Source organism: Ciona robusta, chromosome 11 (assembly GCF_009617815.1).
Source record: "Ciona robusta chromosome 11, ASM961781v2".
In the NCBI taxonomy this organism is placed as follows: domain Eukaryota; kingdom Metazoa; phylum Chordata; class Ascidiacea; order Phlebobranchia; family Cionidae; genus Ciona; species Ciona robusta.
In genome coordinates this window covers 5,899,734-5,925,251 of record NC_143245.1, presented here as the reverse complement: position 1 = coordinate 5,925,251, position 25,518 = coordinate 5,899,734, and the positions used below count along the sequence as shown (strand labels likewise).

The 25,518-nt window shown below is 34.6% G+C and overlaps 4 protein-coding genes across 8 annotated transcripts; 2 read left to right on the top strand and 2 right to left on the bottom strand.

Moving 5' to 3' along the window:
- Nucleotides 1–5,270: 5,270 nt before the first annotated feature.
- LOC149728744 (zinc transporter ZIP1-like) lies at nucleotides 5,271–9,709 on the top strand. Of its 2 annotated transcripts, XM_089888025.1 has the most exons (4): nucleotides 5,271–6,360; nucleotides 6,422–7,342; nucleotides 7,886–7,986; nucleotides 8,411–9,709. In XM_089888025.1, exons 2-4 carry the CDS (start codon nucleotides 6,969–6,971, stop codon nucleotides 9,034–9,036), a joined length of 1,101 nt encoding a protein of 366 aa, XP_089744151.1. In that variant the 5' UTR covers nucleotides 5,271–6,360; nucleotides 6,422–6,968; the 3' UTR covers nucleotides 9,037–9,709. The 2 variants fall into 2 exon arrangements, with proteins under 2 accessions (XP_089744151.1, XP_089744150.1); XM_089888024.1 differs by having other exon boundaries at nucleotides 5,271–7,342.
- An 874-nt stretch (nucleotides 9,710–10,583) lies between these two features.
- LOC149728743 (RNA-binding protein NOB1-like) lies at nucleotides 10,584–11,892 on the bottom strand. The gene has a single exon (XM_089888018.1). The coding sequence runs from the start codon at nucleotides 11,837–11,839 to the stop codon at nucleotides 10,649–10,651; it is 1,191 nt and encodes a 396-aa protein (XP_089744144.1). The 5' UTR covers nucleotides 11,840–11,892; the 3' UTR covers nucleotides 10,584–10,648.
- Nucleotides 11,893–12,489: 597 nt separating this feature from the next.
- On the top strand, nucleotides 12,490–21,585 carry LOC149728742 (poly(A) polymerase beta-like). 4 transcript variants are annotated; one of them, XM_089887988.1, is made up of 17 exons: nucleotides 12,490–12,973; nucleotides 13,139–13,330; nucleotides 13,624–13,677; nucleotides 14,217–14,418; nucleotides 14,911–15,049; nucleotides 15,339–15,522; nucleotides 16,093–16,244; nucleotides 16,605–16,724; nucleotides 17,403–17,493; nucleotides 17,913–17,975; nucleotides 18,180–18,284; nucleotides 18,639–19,184; nucleotides 19,590–19,802; nucleotides 19,931–20,047; nucleotides 20,315–20,397; nucleotides 20,677–20,727; nucleotides 20,978–21,585. In XM_089887988.1, exons 1-16 carry the CDS (start codon nucleotides 12,761–12,763, stop codon nucleotides 20,702–20,704), a joined length of 2,502 nt encoding a protein of 833 aa, XP_089744114.1. In that variant the 5' UTR covers nucleotides 12,490–12,760; the 3' UTR covers nucleotides 20,705–20,727; nucleotides 20,978–21,585. The 4 variants fall into 4 exon arrangements, with proteins under 4 accessions (XP_089744114.1, XP_089744113.1, XP_089744111.1 ...); XM_089887987.1 differs by having other exon boundaries at nucleotides 20,312–20,397; XM_089887985.1 differs by having other exon boundaries at nucleotides 19,931–20,062; nucleotides 20,312–20,397.
- Nucleotides 21,586–21,993: 408 nt separating this feature from the next.
- Nucleotides 21,994–25,225, bottom strand: LOC149728741 (uncharacterized). Its single transcript, XM_089888035.1, has 5 exons — nucleotides 24,786–25,225; nucleotides 24,616–24,716; nucleotides 23,562–23,743; nucleotides 22,730–22,837; nucleotides 21,994–22,397 (listed from the first exon to the last, which is right to left on the bottom strand). The coding sequence occupies exons 1-5, from the start codon at nucleotides 24,995–24,997 to the stop codon at nucleotides 22,260–22,262; spliced, it is 741 nt and encodes a 246-aa protein (XP_089744161.1). The 5' UTR covers nucleotides 24,998–25,225; the 3' UTR covers nucleotides 21,994–22,259.
- Between the last annotated feature and the right edge of the window lie 293 nt (nucleotides 25,226–25,518).

The following is a 25,518-nucleotide window of genomic DNA, read 5'->3' as shown; positions in this document are numbered from 1 at the left end:
AGGGTTCAGAATACAAACAAGTATGAGGGTCATAACCCGAATCATACAAGTATTAAATTTTAAAATATTTCGGCGAAAATATAACTTACGCATGCATCCATGTAGGTCACTCACATGTTATCCCCATCAAAAAAAAAATTAATTTCAACTTTTTTTTATAACTGAATATTAATATTCGTCATAAAAACATATTTATAGAATTTTCTCCCGATCCAGCTTCGAATATGTTATAGCGCTACGTAATACCTAAAAAATGAAACATAATTTTCTTCAAAAAAGTGCGGGGATGGATGTTAAATATTGCGGAGAGAATTAATTACTCGTATTTCGGGTTATTTACGGTTATCCTGTCCGTACTTACGTACCTGGAAATATACCAAGAATTTTAATTTATTTGTTTCAATTAATACAAAGGATTGTTTGTTCTTGAAGCCTCTAAGATTAGCGCCTTTTATTGTCGAATTATCGCAGACAATAATGAATGTCTAAAGGAAAGGAAGATAAACCTGTTTGTTCGTGCAAAAAAAATATATAAACACGAAATTCGAGTAATTAATACTCTCCGCAATATTTAACATCCATCCCCGCACTTTTTTGAAGAAAATGATGTTTCATTTTTTAGGTATTACGTAGCGCTATAACATATTCGAAGCTGGATCGGGAGAAAATTTCATAAATATATTTTTATGACGAATATTAATATTCAAATTTAAAAAAAAATTAAATTAATTATTTTTTCGATGGGGATAACATGCTAGTGACCTACATAGATGTATGCGTAAGTTATATTTTCGCGAAAAAAATCGAAAATTTAATATTTATATGATTTAAGTTATGACCATACTTGTTTGTATTCTGAACCCTTCCCCGCACTTTTTTGAAAAAAATGATGTTTCATTTTTTAGGTATTACGTAGCGCTATAACATATTCGAAGCTGGATCGGGAGAAAATTCTATAAATATGTTTTTATGACGAATATTAATATTCAGTTATAAAAAAAAGTTGAAATTAATTTTTTTTTCGATGGGGATAACATGTGAGTGACCTACATGGATGCATGCGTAAGTTATATTTTCGCCGAAATATTTTAAAATTTAATACTTGTATGATTCGGGTTATGACCCTCATACTTGTTTGTATTCTGAACCCTTCCCCGCACTTTTTTGAAGAAAATGATGTTTCATTTTTTAGGTATTACGTAGCGCTATAACATATTCGAAGCTGGATCGGGAGAAAATTCTATAAATATGTTTTTATGACGAATATTAATATTCAGTTATAAAAAAAAATTGAAATTAATTTTTTTTTCGATGGGGATAACATGCTAGTGACCTACATAGATGTATGCGTGAGTTATATTTTCGCAAAAAAAATCGAAAATATAATATTTATATGATTCGAGTTATGATCATACTTTTTTATATTTAACATCTATCCCCGCACTTTTTTAAAGAAAATAATGTTTTATTTTGTAGCTATTACGTAGCGCTATAACATATTCGAAGCTGGAACGGGAGAAAATTCTATAAATATGTTTTTATGACGAATATTAATATTCATAATTAATATTTTTTCGAAATTTTTATTTTTTATTTTAGATTCGGTACCGCTGGGGTCTAGTTAGTACAGTGTCCAAATTTTAGGTTGGTGGCACCAGTAGAAGGTATCGAAAATGGCCGCTAAAATATCTGTATTCTAGGATCACCTTGGTGTACGCTGCTGGAGGACTGGAGTTTGGATAGGTTCCACTCGAGTGATTTAGGTTACGTGTGTGTACTGGGGTTCCTGATGAAACTACAGGTTGCAAATGGTTTTTGAGTTATCGAAATACCCAAAATATCTGCAACCCTTTGCAACCGCGTAATGGTGTTTTGAACATAACTCAAAAGCCATTCGAGGTATCGGACCAAAAGTTGGTTTGTTACACTCGTATCTCGTATCGTCATTTGACATCTATTGGACGTGGCCGCGTAGCGTTTCTGGTCGAAATAACCAAAACATCTGCAACCGTTTGCAACTGCATGCAACCTGTAGTTTTATTAGGTGTCCGTGTGTATACTGTGTATGACTGTATGTGTATGCTGTCCCCACTCCCCGCTACTTCTAGCCTTTAAATACCGAGATTACCGAATTTGCCTATACAATATACTTATAAATATCAGAGGCCGTGATTTTTGTGAATTCCGTAATATACCATATGAAAGGCGTTTGTCTCCCAACATTTAACATATTATTTTAAACAGAAAGCAGTCGGCAGGTGTGCATTTTTTATGCAGGCGAGAAGTTGCATCTGAAAAAGGTATACCAAGTATGTGTGAACGTGAAACCATGTAAAATTCCTTATAAAAAAGATACCCAAATAGCCAATATAGCCCAGGGTTGACAGCATTTGAATTTGGCTCATTATTTGACTGTTATGGGTATTCGTTTGGTTTAATTTTTGATGGCTGTGTCGTGGGAAAGACACTAATCGTGTTAATTTCGCCACTAATGAATTAACGTGGTGTAGCCTATATATGTTTTGGCGTAACATGAATAAGAAGGTCGATATTAAATGTTGGGAGGCCAAGATCTTCTTTATTCACTTTGTCAAGGAAAGACAATACATATCGGTAATACGATCGATACATTGTTTGCAATAACGAGTATAAGGAGACATTTCGATCGAATAAGTTCTGGATATATTGTTACGATTGTCTGTAAATTGGAGAAAGATATGGCATGTCGGTCTTAACATACCGAGACAAGCTTTCATACTCAATCAATTAAAGTTGTAAATTTAAGCGAAATCTTTTATGCAGATTGGAAAGGTTTAGATCAAATGAATTATTGAAAAATGGAATTTCATATCTAAGAAATGCAGAGACCTGTGGTGTATTATAGTACTGTGGTGTAAGATGACATACCGGTAGCATCTAAAACCCATATTTTGTGTTCGTGGTTTTTAACAAATAACAACGCTATTTTAGAGTCACGGGCTTATGATCAGTTGATCATTTGTAATATCCGCATTCAATAGGGCAGAATACGGTTTCGGAAATAGACACCACTATATCAACATCGTAGTCCATTATAATCTAGATGAGATACTGCAAAAGCCATCAGATCGTTGGCTTCGTCTGTATAGTGCAATCAATGTACCGAATATAAGTATTGATTATATCCACTCGTTTTTTGTTTTTCATTTGCCTGAATACTTAAATTGATCAATGTTTTTCATTATAATGGATACACGGGCTTAATCTGAAAGGCATTGATATAGAAGCGGCCAATTATTTACATGGTAGGCGGTCGGTTTTAATCACTGCCGTTTTAAATTACCCTTTAGTTAACCATGCCATGCTGTACCTGGTCCGTGAACGAGATAAGCAGGGTTTAAATCGATATCTTTTAGTGTTGGCTTACCGCGACGTAATCAGTGGAACCGCGCGACTTGAGGTGGTGTTTTCAGTTGGTTGTACACATGCAAATGCATATTGTAGATTGGGGTAAGATGGTCCAGGATTTCGTTGTTTTTCCTGGCGCATTTGATTCAAAAATAAGAATATTTACGACGAAATCATACTTCCATAGCCAAATGGCTATAAATAGAGCGTTGTTAGTTGTCAAAACACACGATATACGAAAATGTGAGCTTTAGGTACTAACGGTACCCCATCATACCCCACTCTACTATATAGCTGTCAACTATAGAATAGGTAATAAAGCATATAAATACGACATGTCATTATTTTTTTGTGTTAGAATAATACAATTTTAAACGTCAAGAATGAGTTATTACCATCAGAAAAGCACCAACTTTAAACTGATTTATATATTAGCTAACCCAAAATACTTGCACGTGTATTTATGAAACGTTGGATTAATTCGGATAGTTTATATTGTCAAGTATAGTACGTTTAACTGGCGCGCGACTTTCAGTATGTTTTTTTTTGCAGAAGTAACCACAATATGTAGTAACATAAATTAAATGGCCTTTATTGGCTTTGGAGTTTAAGCTAGAATTATAAAAGGCTAGTCTAGTGCTGTGTCCGAATATATTTGTTGATCAAATATATAGTTGAGGGTAGGGGGAGATAGGACACCTTTAGTACAGAATATTTAAATCCTGATCATATTTTAAACAATTAACAACGGTCTATAAAAGTCGTGAGAATACAGTTTTAAAATTATTTGTATTTTCTTAGTTTACTACCAAATGTGACGAGAAAATAGAATGATGAGGTGTCCCATGTCCCCCCACCGCACTATATTTATGTTACGCACCTACAACACTGTAAATTTTGAGTATATTAGCGTAAAAGGTTATACTGTAGTACAAGTTATCTGCATTGTTACTAACTTCGTTTGTTCGAACGATTTGTACGGATATTCAATTGCCCCCTTTAAGTCTAATTGATTTCTGTGGTGCTAACGGTAATGCACCGTGGCTTGTTGTGGCCTTCAATTGAATACGTTCCTATAGTTTACGGAAGTACGGGACCTTTGAATTGTGTTTTTAAAGTTTCAAAGGGATTGATACGCGTGAACAGGACAGGTTGTTTATTTCAGCGAAAATTTTAGCCTCTGTTGCATTAGGTGATTTAGCTGTGCAGATTACAATAGACAAGGCCGTAATGCAGGAAACGGTAGTCTTTTTAACTTCAAAAGGGCAGAGTCCATGAATTGGTATATCAATATTCGCGTTGGTATAAAGTGTGTATGTTCCTAAGAGTTGCGTACATGAGAAATACGTTGTGTGTGGTACTCTGAGCTTGAGTTAGTGGTTTTGTTGTCTGGTATGTGAGCGTAAACAATAAATGTCGATATTGGTACCAAAATGAGTTCTCGCAAAAAACATACGTGATTACATAACTAAAAAGTAAAATATAATTTAAATATTTCATTAAACTACAATCTACCATTATGTAATCTTCACTGCTGTCGAGTTGCCATCACGGTGCGGTCGAATGCCCGCGTTGTTTTGTCAGTTATATTTTATATTATTGATTACACGATGCGCATTTGAACAGAAAATCAAAATTAATGCACAAAGCTGTGACATGTTCCTGATATTTTTGATTTTATGCTCGTATGTAAAGCGACAGTTTGACGTTGGTTTAACGCAAATATCCGTAAAACGACGACCGCTGTCCGCAACACTGCCGATGCCTAAAAAAAGCAATGCTCGCTTTTTTCACTCGTTCACTTGTTGATAAAGACGCCGCCAGGGAAAATAATTTACTTCATGCTCTGGTGCTGCAGAGAGAATAGTGGGGGAGCGCATGCTCCACTCCAAGTACAGGATAATATTAATTTACGGGAATACGGGAACGACGGAAATCGCAATCTAATTTTGGAGAATACGGAAAGACAAGAAAATCCGCAAACTAGTTTACAAAATACATGAATTTACGGGATTGTGTTTTAAGTATATCACAGTTTTCTTCCCATATCTCCATAAATTAGTTTGCAGATTTAATTTGGTTTGCGATTTCCGTCGATTCCGTATTTCCGTAAATTCGTGTTACCACGCGGTTTATTCAAGGTTTTACCAACGCACCACGCGTTTATTCACAGGTTTTATCATCGAATTAACATGTGTTGATCACTGTGTGTTGCCGGAAGTATTTAGACAATTTGCTCAAGGTAATTCGGTTGACAGCTTGCTGTTTGCGTTTGTAACGCTGAAAGTTAGTGAACAGCCTTCTTTGACTTGTTATTGTGTATAAATCTGTTAACTACAGCTCTCGACAGAACTCCAGCAGACATGGCGAAGGCAGCCATGCGAGGCATGAGTAAACGTTTAACCAGTGTTACTTTGTGGTAGATAGGCTCTATCATTTCTAAGAACAGCACGTCTATCAACTCCATAATATATTAACGCGTGAAACTTTATTGCTGGGTTGTTTCGCCTTATTTGTCAATGTTAGACTATAAACGCGTTTGTTTAAAACCGGCTGCAGCCAGCTGTGACCTGTTAAAACTAAAGTAAATAGACATACAACAAGTATAAGGACAGACAATGTTTAAAAACAATGGTCAATTGACGCCATCTTGTTTCCCAGATGAAACGTAAAATACTGAAATGTATGCATCAGCATGGGCGCCAGACGAATATTCTGCATATTTTAACTGCTTTTTAGACCTTTATTTATTTTTTGTTTTAAAAGTTGTAATATAGGATACGGAAAACACTTATGGTGCATCACAATTGGAAATAATTGAACATTTTTGTAAATGTATATAGTTATGTAACATAAATAACCAAAACATTGCCCAAAAATAAGTAAATATGACGGTTTACCCTTGTGAAGTTCAACGATGGTTAAGCGGGGAAACATGTGGGAAACAAGATTGCGACCTTGTCCTTACTTGCTGTAAGTTGCTGATATCTTACCATGTTCTTTAGTTAAAGCTACCCGCTTGCCTTTGTTGTAGTGTAACAGCACGCTGGTCCGAGGGATTACGGGTCAAATAAGTTTTAATCGGAACTCACACAATAGCCCGAGGTTATTTTATGGCGGTATTGAAACGCATTACGTTCACACTATTGCGAGACAGTTACCCAGCAAAGGTAAATAAGTGTAAGTGGTCTGCCACTACTATAAGTCTGTTATATTTACATGATTGTGATTGTTAGAAAATGTAATTACGAGGCTATACCGTGAATTAAATTGTCAGTCTGTACTGTCAAGCTGCAGCAGTGCAGAAGCGAGGTTCCGAATTTTCTAGCTGATGTTAAATAGTAAACAGTAAGCTTTTTCTTAGAAGCCATATACGTGCAGCGTGTAGGATGCGTTATGTCTTATTGTGACGTGCGTAGGCTAATACATCCTCTTGATGACGCAATGCCGTCTCTAATTTTAGCTTGTGACCTGATAATGATATCTTTGTCTTAGAAGTGAGGAGAAACTTATAACAGTGTATTCGGCATAGTATTAATTTTGGTATAACTGAATGTAGGCGCAAATATTTCAAAGGCAAAATGGACGTCACTGCGACAAAGGTTGGCATCATTTTTGGTCTTCTTGCGACCACTTTAACCGCGGCACTTTTGCCGTACTTTTGTTTTCGATATTCCGCGAGAAAGGCAAGGTCAGGCCGAACGAAAAGTAAGGGAATTTGCGGGTCCGCATTATGCTGTAGCAAAGATACCGAAAATTTGGAAAGCGCTTCGAGCAATGGTGTCGTTCGATCCAACAGCAACCACCAAATCAGACAGAGAAACAAATTGTTAATGAGTGTCTTGAATTGTTTTTCTGGAGGGATCTTTCTTGCAACCAGCTTTCTCGGCCTCTTGCCTGAAATCCGTGAGAGTTTTGAGACCTTCTCTGTTACGTGGCCAACAAGATCAACAAGGTAGATATAATGTACAGTATAAGAACGTTATACTTTTCTTTGCATAAGTTCATAATTCATGAGAATCGATTCGATCGTATCAAGTATGAGAAGGGGTATCAATCACCAAGTATCTTTAACCGCATCGGCACCGAATTAATTACAAATCTAAGTTCACTTACCGTTTTATTTCGGTAACGCACGACTAAAGAAGTCTTGGAGAAATTCTCGACGTTATATAGTCTGTATACGCTGTATTACTTTTAGCGTGACATATACACTGAAATCGGGCAATATGGGACATTTTAAGGTTTACTTTCATGGTACGATTTGGTACTAAACAATAGAATATTTACTAAATTATATAACCGTAGTCCGTATAGCCCGCGCCACTCCAAAGTAGCGTCGTTAACTGTTTAAAACACCAGCAGGAAATATAATGTGTATAAGGGTATTTTAAAAATATATATACAATGGTCGTTGTACTCAAATGATTCCTACTTTATTATCAACATATATATAACGATTGTTATAATAAAACTGATTTTTCTATGTTCTTTTCAGTCCAGCAAACAACGGAACAAGTTTAAGTGCAGAAGAAGCAACGCAAATGCCAATCGCGGAAATCGTTATTACGTGCGGTCTCTTTCTTATTCTTATCATCGGTTAGTATATTTTTTTTTATAATTTAAAACTGCAAGTTTAGATGTTTATGTGAATTTTATTTTTTTCTGTAAAGAAAAAAAGAACGACTGTTAGTTTGGTGCGGATTAATTTTAATAATATTTTTGTTTTAAATCACGATTGAATTCCCTCCGTTAAGAGTAACATAGTAGTGTGGAAATAAAAATGGGATATCGTTAAAACCTAAATCCTATTTCCTGATTGTGTTTTGAACAATTACCAACGTTTTTTAAAGTTTCCAAATAAGACGAGAAAAGAGAATAAAAACTATCCCTATAGCTTCGCTCGCTCTAGTTCTAGTCTACGGTATACCAAAAGTTAAATTACTACTCGAAAAGTAAATAAATGTGCACAGTTTAACTTACAATTTAATCGATGTAAAAAGTAATAGTCGTTTTTTTTCAGAGCAAAGTGCGCACGCGTGGCATCACACCCGCGTAAAGAAGAAACAGAACCGCGGTTCGTTTGGAAGTGAAACGGTGAAGTTTAAAGTCTCCGCCGATCAAGCTACAATGGACGTCGCAGAGGAAGAGCAAGAGCATGAACATAAACATGGGGAAGAGCATGATCATTCCGGGATTCGATCCTTGCTTCTTGTTGCTACACTCTCAATACACTCTTTTCTAGAGGGCATCGCAATGGGCCTGCAGGACACAGTCGGCAGTTTACTCGCCATTTTTTTTGCGGTTCTTTTCCACAAGTCTCTGATGGCACTGAGCATGGGCACGAATCTCGTTCAAGGCGGCCAACCATTCAAGCGTATACTCGCCGCCGGCTTGGTGTTTGCTTTCATGTCTCCGGGAGGCATTTCAGTCGGGTTGATAATCAAGGTGGCAGGGGGTAACGGCAGTGGGACGCTCTTGGTCAACGCAATATTGCAAGCAATTGCCACTGGGACTTTTCTGTACATCACGTTCTTTGAGGTACTCGTACGAGAGTTTGAGGGACACGGAAACCGCTTTTGGAAAGTGGTTGCACTGTTGTTGGGCTACGGGGCGATCTTGGGTGCATTTTTTGCACAGCACGCTTGATTGGGGTAACTTTCCCTGCGGAAGCGAAAATCAACAACCACTACTCGATTTATTCTGTGGTAGATTCCGACAGTTCTAAGCAAAAAATCTTAACTGAATGATACCCGATCCACGCCCCATTTTTATACATGTATGTTGGTACCCCTACGCGGTAGCTTAATATTATTTGGCTGAAAACAACGCTTACAAAGTCGATTTTATTTCGGGTGTATGTACTTTTTTAGAACAAGGTTTTTCTGTATTTTCCTTTTTTGCATTTAAAATTATTTCGTGCTTATACGAATCATTTGTGCATGCACGAAAAAGTCCTTACGCAGTGAACAGTGGTTTTCCAAATATTTATGCACCAATTTTTGCGCCCGCTACGACTTTCGTTCCGTCTGCACATCAATATGCTAAAGGTAAAAAGTGCACACGGCACGGAATGTAGCGACAGAGCCCTCATTGACACGGTTCATTATGACGCAATAAGCGCCAATTTTCTCCAAGTTTTGTTGTCAGCAAACACTGCTAAATATACGCAATAATTTACCATGGATGAAATGAAATTCAACTGATTTGATTCATTGGTTTTTGGTTTCGTTCATCAGATGCTTAATTTCCCGCTTTGTCCAATTTTTTACTTCGTTTCAACTCTCGTTAATTATTCATTAATACAAAATCTGAAAGAGAATTACTGATAATGAAACCCAAGGTTATGTTAACACGAACAAACAAGCCAAAAAAACCTTAAGCCACAACCTTCCGCTGCCGTTCTGCTAGCTCAGTAAAAACCATATTTTTTTAGACTGATTGACGCATTTTGCAAAGAGTAGCATGTTTGTTTTACATGCAAAATCAAATAAATGTTTTAAAATCAATGTCAACACAGCGTTTTATACAAAATATTAAATTTCTTGCTTTCTTTATGTTCGCAGTTACTTTTTCGCCATGCGGACATCTCAGGGCACGCGTATGTTTGTTTTATTTCAATCATGATGAGTTGGCAACTAGTCAAAGATAAAGATAATTAATTGATTAGTTGGCTAGATTGGGCTACTGTGCAGGAAAAAACTGTCGGTATTTCTAGTAAATTGAGGAAAACGTCGGAGAATGGTGTATTTGCGATTGCCCGCCAAACGCCTTTTTCTCAATGAATCCAGATTACGCTGACTCAGAGTCGGTACTTAAATTGTTGTTTGCAAAAGATAACTGACCGGAGGCCACTGGTACATTGAATAACAGTGTTTGTCAGATAATATTTCATGTGCGTAATCCTTATCTGTAACAAGGAAAACAATGTTCTCAAATACCCATACATAAGAAAAAGGGAACTTTTAAATTCCATACTCATCTTGACATTATAGAAATCATTGTTTTCGAATGGAGATTTGATAAGCTGGTATACTCGCCTAATATATTTGTAAAATATAAACGTGACTTTCTCTTGCCTTATGTTTGTGTTGTTTGTTCAGTTTATTTGTTGTGTCATTGTGTGTTAATTCACAACATTACTTTAGACAAAGCAACTAATGCAACACTTTCTTATAAATCACCACAAAAATACATGTAATCTCTGCTTTATATTTTAACAAATGTTTCAGCACTGGTTAAATTTTATTAGCATGCAGTTTTAACGTCTCGACTTCACAAATTTTCTTCCTACAGCATTAGGGTTGCTCTTTCGCCCTCTATTGTTGCCTCCTGTCCGTATGCCGAGCCTGAAAGCTCTGCTGGTGATTTCATTTTCCGCAAAAGGTGAAACAGAGCAATCATAATCATCTTTCCACACATTGGTATTCTGCAATGCTTTCTTGCTTGGCCTGTCATGTGGAAAAATCTGATCTTCGCACAACATTGGATTGTTGGAGTGTTTACCTCCTTGGGGCATTGGAAGCGAGTATCGCAATCCTCTTGGATTAAGAACCTTTGGGTTTCTAGAAAAGAAAAGCTTTAAAGTACCATCTGGTTGTACTTCTACTGGAACCCTTTTAAGAGTTCTATTTCCACACTTCGGGCAGAAGACCTTTGTCATTATTTTTGTTATATTAAAACAAGCATGGCATCTCAGAACATAACTTCTCACTGTTTTCACCAGTAAACCATCCACAGCAACAACATGCATTTTCATCTGCAGGAGCACATTCTGCATGGCAAAATCTGTTGTGATGCATCCAACTCTTACATCCTTTTTAACTCCCTCATCTTTGTCCTCCTGGAGATCTTTCATCTCTCTGAGAGTAGAAGGAGTGATCCATCCTTCTTTATCACTTTCCTCTTCATTTTCCTCATCATGTAAATCACTTGTGTCATTTTCATCTTTGTCCAAGTCCAGGATTTCAATTTCTTTTGTAACCTTAGTTTCTAGGTCTTTTAAGCTTTGAATTTCTTCCGAAATATTAGAATTAGGTTCAAAATCAGAGGAACCTTTATTTTTTGGCAAATAAAAACCAGGTAACTGGATGTCTTGTTTTAAAGAATTACCCATTTGAATTACACCTCTTACAGGTTCAGGCTGTTTTACTTTTTCACATCCTTCATGTAAACATGTGAGCTCATATGCAAGAGCTAAAACAAGTATATCAGTGTGTGACAGGCTGGTATAATCTCCCGTTTTCATAGAGGCCTCCGTAACACACAAAATAGATTTAGGTGACGGTTGTTTAAATTTTAGTTCATACCCCAAGACGGAAAGTCGTTGTTTAGTGGCTTTGTCTTTAATTTCTGCTATTACTTCTTGGCAAGTGTAGATGTTTTCTCCGAGCGAGCGCAGATCCGCATTCTTTAAAAACGCACCAGAATCAACGACCAAGTGCTCAATCATATTTGATTTTACTGTAACGTACAGTACCTAAAGAAAAACAAAAGGTAATAAAGTAATACATAATAACAAATAGTAAATAATAAATTAATTAATAGCAAAATACAACGTGATCATTCAGCATTGCGTTCGACACGAAGCTATGTAGAGTTAAAACGGATCTTAGTAAGGTCGATGTATTAAACAAAAGAGGGTATAAGAAGAAATCAACTTACAATTTTAAATTATAAAGATAGCCTAAAGGAGGTAAAATATGTTGAAATTGTTTTGGTGTATTAAGGTATGTTAAAACGTTTGATGTTAAAGAAAGAATACTAAAGAAACTGTGCTTCTTCTTTACCCATCATAGGATTTAAGATTAATAGGAGGTCTAATCTTATCGTGCCGTATTCACTGTCAATACAAAATTAAAATTAAATCTCAACGTGTGCAATTTTATATACTTGAGTTATTATATTATTTAAAATTCAACATGTTAACAACTTTAGTTTAAACAGTACACGGGATACAAAGTTGTTTAAATCAGGCCACAATATTTTTATATTTTATTCAAGATAGGGATGTTACAACCTCCAATGAAATTTCGGTGGCGAAAGCAATCGCGCACTTTTTTTCGGAATTCATCTTTGTTAAATATCGTGTATAACGTTTAAGTTGTTACAGCTTGTTAGGACGATTTACCGTTTATTAATTTCAGTATTTGCATTGTTCAGAGTCATATTTATGTTTTTTGCGCAATATTTATGCACGCAGCAGGATTAATGTAGACAATTTAAAACCACGTTAGTTTAAAATTCAGTCTTACTCTTCAGAATTATAAAAGTAATAGTGTTTCAAATTTACATTTAGCAGACATTCCGATATTGCTAGAAAATTTGTTATGAAAAGACCTCTACCGTCCGTAAATACAAAGCCTATATCAATATGGATTCGGGGGGCAAGACATACGGTATTACGTCGCCCATCAGTTTAGCTGAGCCGACGGAAAAAGACCGAGTGTTAACCGAGAAGCTAATCGAACATATTGAACCTTATGGTGTGTTTGAATCTGAAAGTGAACATTCAGCTCGTCGGATTGTCCTTGGAAAATTAAATGAAATAGTGAAAGAATTCGTTATGAATGTCAGTGAAGAAAGGGTAAGATTCTGTTTGCGTAATATTTTGCATTAATTCAAAAATCACCCTGCCAGTAAATAATCAACATAATATTTATGATACTCTAATTCGTATATTAAATTAAAAATTAAAAAAAAAATGGAAAAAGTTGCTCATATGGTACATAAACACATTCCATTTTATCAGAAACTGCCCCAATCCTTGATTGACACAGCTGGAGGGAAGTTGTACACATTTGGATCATATCGACTTGGTGTATGCGCCAAGGGTGCCGATATTGACACATTATGTGTGGTACCCCGTCATGTGAACAGATCCGATTTCTTCTCCATTTTCTGCACGCTTTTAAAAGAAAGAAGTGAGGTGTCAGAGCTCAGGGTATGTGGAAATATAACAGCACAGTAATTAAAATTAACCAATGACTTTACTGTATAGACAGAACTATATTTAACAAACATTTATTAAAGCTAGCACAATCTATACTTAATACTTAAACATGCTTTTCTGGTAAAAAGCATTAATTTTATTGTACTGTCAAGTAATGTGTTCTGCCTCGCAGCAACAACAGTAGGACAATTTCTTCTTGAATAATATTGTGGCTGTTGTCACTGTATATTGTTTGAGTTAATTTATAGAATCTTTTTATGTTAATTGTTTGTGTTTTGGTGCAGGCAATTGAAGATGCATTTGTCCCGGTCATCAAGTTAAAGTTTGAGGGCGTTGAGGTAATTTTTCTCATGTTAACTAAGTTACAATTTGTTAATTTATGCTCTTGATACTATTGATCATACAAAGTTATGTTGTTCATGGACTATAGGTTAGGTATAAACGTGGGACCAGTCATTTGAACAAACAATACGTTCGTAAGACTTTATTCAGGGTGATAAGATATTAAACCTGCATCATTGCACAGGCACACAGTGTTAGAGAACTTGCCTCAAAAAGAAAACCAGGTTTAAAGCTTAATGCTGCCACAATGCCACTATTGTGTGTGTGACCGACTGTGTTCTTATACAAGACACTTACAAACAATTTCTTCAACCACTGGTCACTTATGGATTGTCTAAATATTCCGAGCCAAATAAAAAAATAAAAAAGTCGCTCACTAAATTTTCACACACAAAGTTACATCTGTGGTAACTCGTAATGGTCATGAGCCATAAGGTGTATGAAACAAATCACCCGTGTTATGATGACTTTCTTTGTACCCCACACATTGCCAATGGTAAAAAAGTTCCTTTCATTAATCTTCCTTCATCCTCAGATTGACATCCTCTTCTCTCGTCTTGCTCTTCAAGTTGTTCCTCCAGACCAAGATCTTCGAGATGATTCCCTCCTCAAGAACCTGGACATCCGATGCATCCGGAGTTTAAACGGATGTAGAGTCACCGACGAGATCCTACATCTTGTTCCAAATATTGAAAACTTTCGACTTACTCTGAGAGTTATCAAATTATGGGCCAAACGTGAGTGAACTTATATTCGTATTATATATATATATATATAAAACTTAATTTCCAAAGTATATAAATATTAAGAATGTGTAAAGACTAAAGATTAATAAAAATGGAGACAGATTTTTGTTTGAACTTCTCACAGTAAAGAATGATATTCTGAATCTAGTATTTTTGTTTTTATTTGTTTATTTTCCATGCTTTATGCAATTTAAAAGTATTTATGTCCTAATATTGCTGCTGTTTTTACCTGGTATAGTTAATATTATGTATATAGTAGGGTAGGGGGAAGATGGGACACCTTTAGCACATAATAACCAAATATCCCGATTGTGTTCTAAACAATTAACAACGGTCTATGGGTGTCGTATAGATGCAGTTTTATAATTTTTCAAATGTTCTTTGTTTACTACCAAATGGCACAAGGAAATAGAATAAAAAGACAACCCATTTTTCCCCACCCTACTATATGCATAAATAAAACATATTTTTTTGTTTTATTAGGTAAAGGAATATACAGTAACATGCTTGGTTACTTGGGAGGTGTATCGTGGGCCATGCTGGTAGCAAGGACATGCCAGCTTTATCCCAACGCCATTGCCTCTACATTGGTGCAAAGGTTTTTTTGGGTGTTTTCTCAATGGTGAGTTAAAATTATTTACGGCAAGTTTAATATGATTGGAAATTGTATGGTAGTATCACTAATATGGCTGTCCTTTTAAACTTGTGAGGAGAGAGTATTTTATCTAAAAAGTAATACTTTGTTTAGGTTTTTGCAAGAAGTATATGTGTAGGGTCCTTTTCAAAATGTTTTTTTCAAATGACCGATTTTTTTTTAAATAGATTTTTTTGTGCGTTTGTTTTCGAACTTACAATCAATTTAAAACAATCCTACTCAATCAATGTGTTTACTAAACAACACTATTCCAAAGGGAATGGCCGCGTCCAGTGTTGCTAAAGCAACCTGAAGAGTCCAACACCCTTAACCTACCAGTATGGGATCCCCGTTATAACCCATCGGACCGACTTCACCTCATGCCCATTATAACCCCCGCATATCCGCAACAAAACTCAACTTACAACGTTACCCGGTCATCCCTGACTGTAATGAAAGGGGTAAGAAGTTTTTGCATTTTTTTGAAGATTTGTGGATTTTTTTTAGAATAGGTTACTTTATAAGGGGGCCTAGTGTAAGAGTTGTTAGTGGAGGTGTATTGCATAATTTTCTCTTTTATTGCATTTAATATGTGCATTTTTTCTTGGGCAAGCAGATCAAATGCTCCAAGCCTCCAACCTATTTTATTGTTTAAGTTGTCAGCCTTACAAAAAAGCTCCAAAAATAAACACCTACAAAGTTACATATGTTCTGGTAAAGGCATGCTCGAAGTTTATGAAACAGAACATACAATATCATTGCCACGCAAGCACAAAATAAATGCCATTCATTCATACATTTAATTATAGTAGAGTGGGATAAGTCTTTTTCTCTTCCCATTCGATAGGTTACTAAACAAAGATTATTTACAGAGTTATATAATATAGTCCCGCTACCCTAAACAAGCGTGAATTATTCAAAACACGATCAGGAAATATGGGATTTATAGGAATTGTTCAAAACCTGATTAGGAAATGTTAGAAATATGTACTTCAGTACTATACATGAACACATGCTTACTATTTTACTAGGAGTTTATTGACGGGTATCGAGTTACCGCTGAGATCCACGAGAATAAGTCAAGTTGGTTAAAACTCCTGGAAACTCCAAATTTTTTCAATGAATATAAACATTTCATTGTGCTGATGGCAAGCGCAGAGTCACAGGAGAACTTTAACTTATGGTCAGTTTAAACTGTCAACTATGGGTGTACATCAACGAGGAACGATGGGTTGCCCCCCCCCTCAATTTTTTTAAATACGTATCTTTTTTTTTTTCTTTCCCTGGTGTACATGCAATGTTATAGGCTTGTGAGCACTCCAATTGAATGAGATATTTTACTGAGGTTGTGGCCAACTATTTTACATTAGTCTCTCATTTTTTAAAAAGTGCCAAATGTTCTTGTACTAAAAAAATACTCTTTACAGAAGAACAATACACTCTTCATTTTAAATAGCAAATATAGGGATTTTTTCCAAGTTACAAAAATTGAGAAAAACATTTTTTGAAATTAAAAATAATTGAAACTTTGTTTTACAAACAGGACTGGTCTCGTCGAATCGAAAATCCGTATTTTGGTCGGGTACCTGGAACGTAATGATTATATACTGATTGCACATATTAATCAGACGGGGTATCCTCAGGAAGTCAAAGAAAAAGATGTGTAAGTTGTCGGTTTTTGCAGTTTTTTAAACCAGTGTTTTCCAAACTAATTTTGGGGGATACTTTTATTTCATTACAAACATTACACCTTATATATTGTATATGATGTTTTATTTTTTTAAATGTTTTGGCTTAAAAGTTTTATGCAATTCTTACTAACTATTTATTGATTTTTATTCGATATTTTAAATGGTTTCAAATATAATGGTATTCAACATTGTTTTGATTATGTTTTTGCTTGCACATTGTTCCAAAAATAAAGGCTAATTTAGACTGCAGCAGACTTGCTTGGTGCTTTCAGTATCACAATAAGCAATTGAATGTCAAACCCAGTGTAAAACAATAAAAAAAATGATTCTTTTATAACCTCTGGTGCCTTCATATTTAAAGCCACAAATTAACAAAAATAATTTATAAGGTCTGCAAATTGCAATTTGAAAACTACTGCCTTATTTTTTTTTGAAATATATGGATTATTGCTATTATGTAGCTGTTTAAGGCTAATTAGAGTAATTTAGAAGACAATACAAAAATATGTTATTGATCATGGTTAATTAAAGTAATTTAATGAACGTTACAGAAACAGCTTACTCAATAAACCATGTTTTCGTTAAATTTTCTGAAATTAAATAACAATTTTAACAATACTACATCTAATTTATTGTCGTTGTTGTTGTAGCACGACAGCGTACGTCAACAGATGGTTTCTCGGTCTGAGGTTCGTGAAGGATTTAATAAGCACCAACATAAACCTCACACACGATATACAGGTATGACAGGATAATGGGCAGTTTGGTCTCACAAGTAAATTTTTAAATGAAAATTTTGTTGAGTTTGTTCATAATTTTTTAACCTTTTTGTTGTAAGTTTTACTGTGGAAAGTGAAATGTATAAAATAAAAAAAAAAAATGTATTTTTTCAAGGTGTTTTATAGCATTATAACGGTTTGTCAAATTTGTGTTGTTATTTTAAAAAATTTTATTTTTAAAGGATTGTTTAACCAGTTTTAGCTACCAGGAAATATAGAAGTGAATTATTAGAATTGCTATAGTACAAAAAATAAACGTCTGTTTTATACTAATTCAATTTATTTTCTTGCCTAAAAAATTAAAAATCAAAAAAAAATTTACCAACTAAATAGAATTCATTTTCATGTTTATCATTCTGAATTTAACTTTTTCAATACCAGGCGTTCACTGACACTTTGCACAGACAAGCTCACAACTCAAAGGTCTTTAAAGAAGGAATGAAGGTGATTATTTAACATTATAACTTATTAACTTCTAATTTACATTGCTGGCTCCTCTGATTTGTTTTATCTTATCAAAACACTAATGACTTGAGGCCTCAATTTGAGGCGCATGAAAAAACATGCGATAACCAATAGTAACCACGACCGACTTCGTTTAGTCAGTAGCCGAGAAAACCATACCAGGGTACACGATTTTCCCTTCAGGTTGAAGCCACTTATTCTCGGAGGAGCCAACTCCCAAAGTATCTTCCTGAGAGCATCGCTGCCACCATCCGAAGATCAAGCAAATCATCTTTATCAAGAAAGAAGGTGAAAACTATTTCTTTTCAATAAAATAGTACATATTTTTTATTAGACTTGGATTAAAGTTGTACACTAAAAAATTAACATTATATATATATTTATATAATGAATATAAATATTTATATAATAAATATATTTATATAATGAATATAAATATAAATTATTTTTATTCTATAAATTTTAGAGTTTTTTTAGTGCGAAAATCTTTTTTTATGAATTATTTTATTATTTTTTAATTCCTCTTCTCTTTAAACTGTCTTATTTTATTTTTTTGGGGGGATTTTGACAATTTTCTATTTGTATTTGAACGATTCCTCTTTTTCCTATCTCTAATTCATACTGATTACAAATTTTCTCCAGGCGCACGCTGCAGTTGTCATGGCGTCGAGTCCTTCTTCCAACGACCTCACCAACAGCAATATTCGAACTGAATCCCCCGTAAACAGCACCAATACCTCACTTAATAACGTGTCAATGACATCCATTGACTCCGAAGTGTCGCGCGTTCAGACCCCGACCCCGCCACCAGAAGAGCCCACGGCATCTTCGGCAGCCCCGTGCACGTCGACCGACACCCCAATGGTCACATCCCCCAGCAAGCCTCAAAAATCCGATTCACCCTCCTCAACGGTCGAAACAAAATCTTCTGAATTCGGAATCACTCGGACAATAACTGTCCACCGGAATGAGATAAAATCGAAAAAAAATTACAAAACTTCAGAAAAGCGTGCCCCGTCTCCGCTGGCATCTGCCATACCCACAGTGAACAACTCGCGAATGAACCACGTCCGTCCAATGGAGTCCAATCACACAACACCGATGCATATACAAACCATACCTGTATTATCACGACATACTTCTGCTCATCATCAGTCTTCATCTGATACAATATATTCCACCAACCAGGTAACAAATATAACAATAGCTTATAAAAATAAGCAGTTCTAAACAAATAAATTAGTAGTTCAAGTATTTTTTAACAAGTCTGTCTATAGTTTTGGTCAAGCACTTTATTAATGCAATTTTCTAGACTGACATTTACCACTTTAAAGTCAGTTATATGACCTGCCTAGTAAGGTTTGCTTGGAATGTTAATGCCAGATATATAACTAACAGTTACATTTATATATTATTGTATTTCATGCATGCAAAAAATGTTATTTAATTTGACACAGGGCATGAGGTAGCCCATTTAATTTGTACAAAACAAAAAAAAACTCTCAGAAAATTCTAAAATCCCCTATAAACAGAAATTGTTGAATTTTTTTAAGTTTATTCATATACAGTTTTAACTGAAACATTACGTTCCAGGTCTCTCAGATTCCATCTTTCTACCAAACCCAGCACCCAATTCAAACCATAAACAGGAACCATGTTATGGTAACACCATTCACCACTATACAACAAATCCCAAGCTACCAGGCGTACCAGCAAATTCCAAGCCATGTCCCTATACAGATGGGACACAGGCAAGCCAACCCTGGAAACCTACACAACATGCATACGATGAGAACTCACTCGGAGGTATGTGGAAATTGTCTTAAGTTTATTTGTAATATATTATTAGTAGGAAAAAATGTTATAAAATGAAACGATTTTAAATTTTTGCCTTTATATATTTTTTTTTGTAAAATTTTGTATTTTTTCCACAGCCCATGGATCTTAAGGGGAGTTCCCTAAAAAGGCCTCATTCACCCATCCAACCGGAGCTTGTACAGATCCACAACAAACTGTTCAGCCCCCAGAGAAGTTCAACTATTGGGAGCGGGGTAAAATCACCCAATGTGCGATCATACTCATTATAATATACCATTATGATATGATATACTGGCACTGCCATGATATAATGTATGCCAGTGGCCCCTAAATTAGATCGAACTAGTGTTTTTTTTTTATTTGGAGACTATCTATAGATGGCCTGGAGTCACGTGTACTTTCTTTAAAAAATGTGCAATATTTCAAAAAAAAGTTTTTATTTAAACATTTTTTTCATATTCTGTGTTTCTACCTCAAAACGATTTAGTGTTTTTCAGCAGAGATCTGGAAGTGAATTGTCCGACTCTCCGTCTCATATTCGAACTGTCCCACTTCTCAAAGACAACATTAAACTAAAAACCAAGTAAGCGAATTTTTTTGATAATTTAGATTTTTATAATCTTTTGATTGTTTCGATTTTTTTGATTGCTTATTTTTTTATCCTTTTTTTAATAGCAGTCGTACCAAACTTTAAGGTTCGCCGAGAGTATACCAATTTTACACAAAAACTGCATAATTAATCAAAAAAATATAAATCAACTATTCTTCATATATATCTATTCTTCAATTCTTGATATTTCTCTATTGACTTAAATATGAACGTTCTGTTTTCATTTCAATATCAAAATAACAAATGCAACAGAATTGGAACTCATTCTAACCACAGATGACAAGAAACATGATGCCCATACAGGTTTTTGTACTTTTTTCATTTTATAGATTGTTATGAGTCTGTAACAACATTTTACAAAAATTCTTAAAAATGCAACATTTTTACTAAGACAAAATTTCTACAAAAATGTACTAAAAATGCTAATCAAATTTTAAAAATAAAAAATCAACAATAAAACTATAGTTCATTTTTTTAATTTAAATATTTACACTAATTTTGATATTTTTATTTATAATTTAAAGTGTATTCCCTGTGTTGCTAATGTCACCAGGGTCTAGTTGCAGATGTCATGAAAATTTAGCTGCAGTTGATTGGAGGTCAACACTGCTTGGGCATGCGGCAACACTGGCAAACAATGGGTATGTAAGTGAGAAGTAGCAGCCGGCCAGATTGACTACGGTTTTATGTTTCATTGCGCCCCGTTTTTTCGTGTCTTTCTTTTAAAAAAAAGTACAAAATCAAGAAAAAAATGTGATCATGGCTGAAACTTTTGACGAGAGTGTTTCTGGCAACAATCAAAGTTTAAAAGAAGAATTTTTGTTTTCGGATTCTGTTTTTTTGGCAACAGACTAACGTCAAATCAACCTTTTCTGTGGACAGTAAACTTTGTCAATGTATTCAGCTTTGTTTTTACACTTTTTGTGTGTTTTGTGCCTTCTTTCCCTGTATTGGATTCATTTTAGGCAATTTTGTGCGCGCATTTTGTTTTATAACAACATTCAACTAATATTTTATTCAGATTTCGGAAATCTTGGTTCATATTTGTTAAGTGTCTCTGTCTACTTTTTGTACTTTTATCATAATTTAGGCATATTCTCATTTAATCTGTTTTGCATTTTTCAACATGTACAGGTAAAAATAAAAAAAACGGCTGCGTTATATTAGTGTTGTATTTGAAACGTCTGTCACACCAGCACTAGTTGCAGTTTAAAAATAAGTTGTTGCTTCCAGGCATTTTGTAGTGATAAGCTTTCTTTAAGGGTTTTTTATTGTAAAACAACAGCCTTTATCAGGATAATAATGATTATTTTTACTGTATTTATGACTTATTTTTTTACCATTTATGTTTTGTAGTGATTAACTTTCTTTAAGGGTTTTTTATTGTAAAACAACAGCCTTTATCAGGATAATAATGATTATTTTTACTGTATTTATGACTTATTTTTTTACCATTTATGTTTTTTGCTTTATTATTTCAGACATTTTTGTTGATCAGATATTTTATGTAGGCCACAAACCTGTTAAAGTCTTAGTTTCTCCGTTTTGGTTTACAGAATAGAAAGTACATTGTTATGAATAAACTTTATTACTCTTGCTATGCACAACATAAACAATGGGAAATTCCTTATAAGATCTTATTAGTTTGGCAAATGTTTTTTCACCTCAATATAAAACCATACCATAGCAGCAAAAAATAATCCTTTTAAAATTAGAGGTAAATGCTAAAAGGACTTCTACAGTAAAATGTGTCTGTATATAAACTATGAAATATCTATAAAATGTTAAAAGGACGCAATAAAATTTGGTGCCATCTTCTGGAAATGCAAACAATGTCAAACTCGTTTCAATTTTCTTGACTGCTTTGATTTCCGACCAGATCTTTTGCTGTTTGAGGTTTCCGGTCGTTCCGACTGTCTGGAAAAACATCGTTGATATTCTGTTTGCCACGCTGATGAATCTGATGCTTTATTCTGTGGAAATAAAATGTGATGTTTTATTCTGTAAATTGCAGAATCTAAACCACTATCACCATATTTACAAAAAAGGTCTTCAAATCAGAAAAAAGATACACGCAAAATCGTGAAGCAGTACACATTAAAAATAATGAGTTTATGCTGCATAACAGTTGGAACTTTGCAAAACTGCATCTACTGCAGCCAAGTGGTTAAAGCTGTAATTCAAAAAAAAAAACATACTCCTTGTAATCATAAGCTGGCATTAGATAAATGAAATAGTGCACCTACCCCTTAGCCCTACCATGTTATAAAAAAACTAAGAGATAACCATATAAGCAAAAAGTAACCTGCAGTACTGGAACGTTTAATATAGATGATGCTCGGCTAGCACTTCGTAACTTCTTTTCTTTCAGCTTTTCCATGTAACTTTGTCTCTTTAATGCAGCAACATGTACCTGTACCATGCATAGGGATGCACATTACAGAATAATTAGGTATTCTAGGATATCCTAGAATACTTTATTTCGAATCTAGAATTCCGAATCCAGAATTTCGAATCTTTTCATATTTATAGGAAAAAGAAATTTTACCCACAAAAGTCAGTTTAGTGACCCTTTCATAGCAGCCTTGTTGGGTCATGAGCTGTAAAATGATCAAAAATTGTACTATTGGGTAGTTTTTGCGTCATGAAACGTATAGCAGGCTATGAAAAGACGTTACGAAACGTTTACTCTCGAAAGTCCCACAAACACAAAAATATTTTTTTTCAAAATTAATAAGTTTCAAAAATTGTTAATGTAGTATATGAGATGACGTGTAATGACGTCATTAAACAGAATACCGAATCCCGTAATCGGATTCGAATACAAAAGGATTCGAATCTCATGGATTCGAAATTCTGTAATGTGCATCCCTAACCATGCAGAACGATTTTACATCATTTTTACTGTTTCAATAAGCCTTCTGTATCTCACATCAGGTGCTAATAAATTCAGAGGTAATGGGGTACAACGGTTTGATAGAGATATATATTTTTCCAATTACTTACACCAACAGTATTTTATTTAAATAGAGTCAATTCCTATCTTTTTCATACATTTTAAAAAGTTTGAATTTTCACCATGATTCTTTATTATTCTAATATAGATATCTTATCTTATAGCTATCATTTTTGCTTACAGATTTCCTTGGTGCTTGTACGTTATGTGTCTTTTTTCTCCCAGTTTCTAGTTGTTCATCTGCCCAGCCATAACTAACAAAGGGAGGTTTAGCACTCGTGCTTCGTTCTCTTGATTTACATCTCGTAGAACTCCGACTTTTTACTCGAGAATTTCGTTCCGAATTTTTAATCTTATTTGTTGCTGTTAATAAAGTAACATTAAAACCTTATAAATAAGTTAGTTGGTAAATGCATAGAATTAGTAAAAAAATGAGTCCGGGCACTAATTAAATATGAGTTTCACAAACTTTTTTCATTTTCTAAAATTTTCCGCAACACTTTGTGTAAGATTTGTATACTTCTGGCAACCCCTGTTCATTATGAAATCCCCAGTTTAAAAAACATGGAGCTATACAGAGAAGACGGAAAAATTTTTCCGCTAGGAGGCGATGACAAATTCGTTTCTCTATTTTATGGGGAGCAGTTAGTTTCACGGTTTATACACATAAGATATAAAGTTATAAACCCCTAACCCCTAACACAAACACCTAACCCCTAACCCCTAACCCCTAACCCCTAACCCCTAACCCCTAACCCCTAACCCCTAACACCTAACCCCTAACCCCCAACTCCTAACCCCAAACTCGTCAAACAAAAAAAACTTGAAAAAAAATCTAAAAAAGTATTCCACTGTGCGGGACTCGAACCCGGTAAAAATAAAACAAAGAGAGTTTACGACCGCACGCAAACCGCTACACCACAGACTCGACGAAAGTGAACACAACGAAAGAGCGTATATAACCGACCTAATATGGGAAATATGTTCTTACTAGTGTTTTATGTATTTAGAAAGGTATTTTTATTATTTAATTAATTTGTTTTACACTTATTAACACTTTGTAGTGCTGTTTTGTTCGTTTTTCCGTATTTTTTAATTTAAATAATTACCGCCTCTAGCGGAAAAAATTTTCCGTCTTCTTTGTATAGTCCCATGTGTTTAAAAAACACATATTTCGACATGTGTAATCATAGCTGTATCTTGTATGCCTGTATTTATATACACCTATGACCTACCCTTATTTTGTTCTGCAGATTCTACTTCTTCCATTTCTTTTTCAGAGTTTTCTTCTCCACTGAGTCTATCAACAGCTTCGATACTTTCAACTTCCAGATTTCTTTGTAAAGTTATATATAAATTAGTTTGTAAAGAATTGCTAATAAAATTATTTTAAAATGCAACTTACGTGTTGTTGTCATTGCAATCTTGGTTGTCACTCCCCTTGTCGCTTTTTGAATCACTGCTTTCCGATTCCCACTTAAACTTGAAATGCTCCTGTTCCTTTTCTCGACGTTGTGATCTATAAGTTACTTGATCGCGATACAACGTTTTTATATATTCGTCGCTTGGTTTTGCATATGAACGCTGGTACTCCGACTTCCGAACGCGTAACTTCATGTTGGACTCGTTTTTACAATGGTTTTGTATAAAAATGACTTCGAATTTTCTGCAAATCAAACTGCACCTAGGTGTTTCTATCAATTGCAATTCACTTTAAACTTGTTCAACTTTGATATTTTGTTTACAGTTTGAGCACGTTCGCGCTTTTTGTTTAAATCAAGCGGTTTCGCGTGGTATTACATTTCTATGAATAGGTGTTTTTTTAAATCGACTTTGCTGAAACTTACGCTTTATATTGGGCGAATCAAACTGGTTTGAAAAAATGCACACCTGCGCGGGACATACAATTTCCTTTTAAAGACCATTTAACCCTGCAAAGTGTGTACACATAGTTTAAGAAATCGTGGGGATTTCAACACGCATGATTATACAGCGCGAAAATTAACATCGAATTTAAAAACGGAATAAAGTATAGTTAAGAAAGTTAAATTGTTAGTTTTATTTTTCTTGGACGAATTATAACAAATACATTTATACCACATGTAAATATGCTTGGAACAAACCGTCATCAATCAATT

Excerpts from the sequence above, each read along its gene's own strand:
- LOC149728744 (XM_089888025.1), top strand. The coding sequence starts at position 6,969 with ATGGACGTCACTGCGACAAAGGTTGGCATCATTTTTGGTCTTCTTGCG. Across the intron at positions 7,343-7,885 it reads TGGCCAACAAGATCAACAAG|TCCAGCAAACAACGGAACAA; the intron begins GTAGATATAATG and ends TGTTCTTTTCAG. Across the intron at positions 7,987-8,410 it reads CTTTCTTATTCTTATCATCG|AGCAAAGTGCGCACGCGTGG; the intron begins GTTAGTATATTT and ends GTTTTTTTTCAG.
- LOC149728743 (XM_089888018.1), bottom strand. The coding sequence starts at position 11,839 with ATGATTGAGCACTTGGTCGTTGATTCTGGTGCGTTTTTAAAGAATGCG.
- LOC149728742 (XM_089887985.1), top strand. The coding sequence starts at position 12,761 with ATGGATTCGGGGGGCAAGACATACGGTATTACGTCGCCCATCAGTTTA. Across the intron at positions 15,523-16,092 it reads CCCTGACTGTAATGAAAGGG|GAGTTTATTGACGGGTATCG; the intron begins GTAAGAAGTTTT and ends CTATTTTACTAG. Across the intron at positions 17,494-17,912 it reads ACCTCACACACGATATACAG|GCGTTCACTGACACTTTGCA; the intron begins GTATGACAGGAT and ends TTTCAATACCAG.
- LOC149728741 (XM_089888035.1), bottom strand. The coding sequence starts at position 24,997 with ATGAAGTTACGCGTTCGGAAGTCGGAGTACCAGCGTTCATATGCAAAA. Across the intron at positions 23,744-24,615 it reads ATCTGCAGAACAAAATAAGG|CAACAAATAAGATTAAAAAT; the intron begins GTAGGTCATAGG and ends CTTTATTAACAG. Across the intron at positions 22,398-22,729 it reads TAAACGTTCCAGTACTGCAG|AATAAAGCATCAGATTCATC; the intron begins GTTACTTTTTGC and ends TTATTTCCACAG.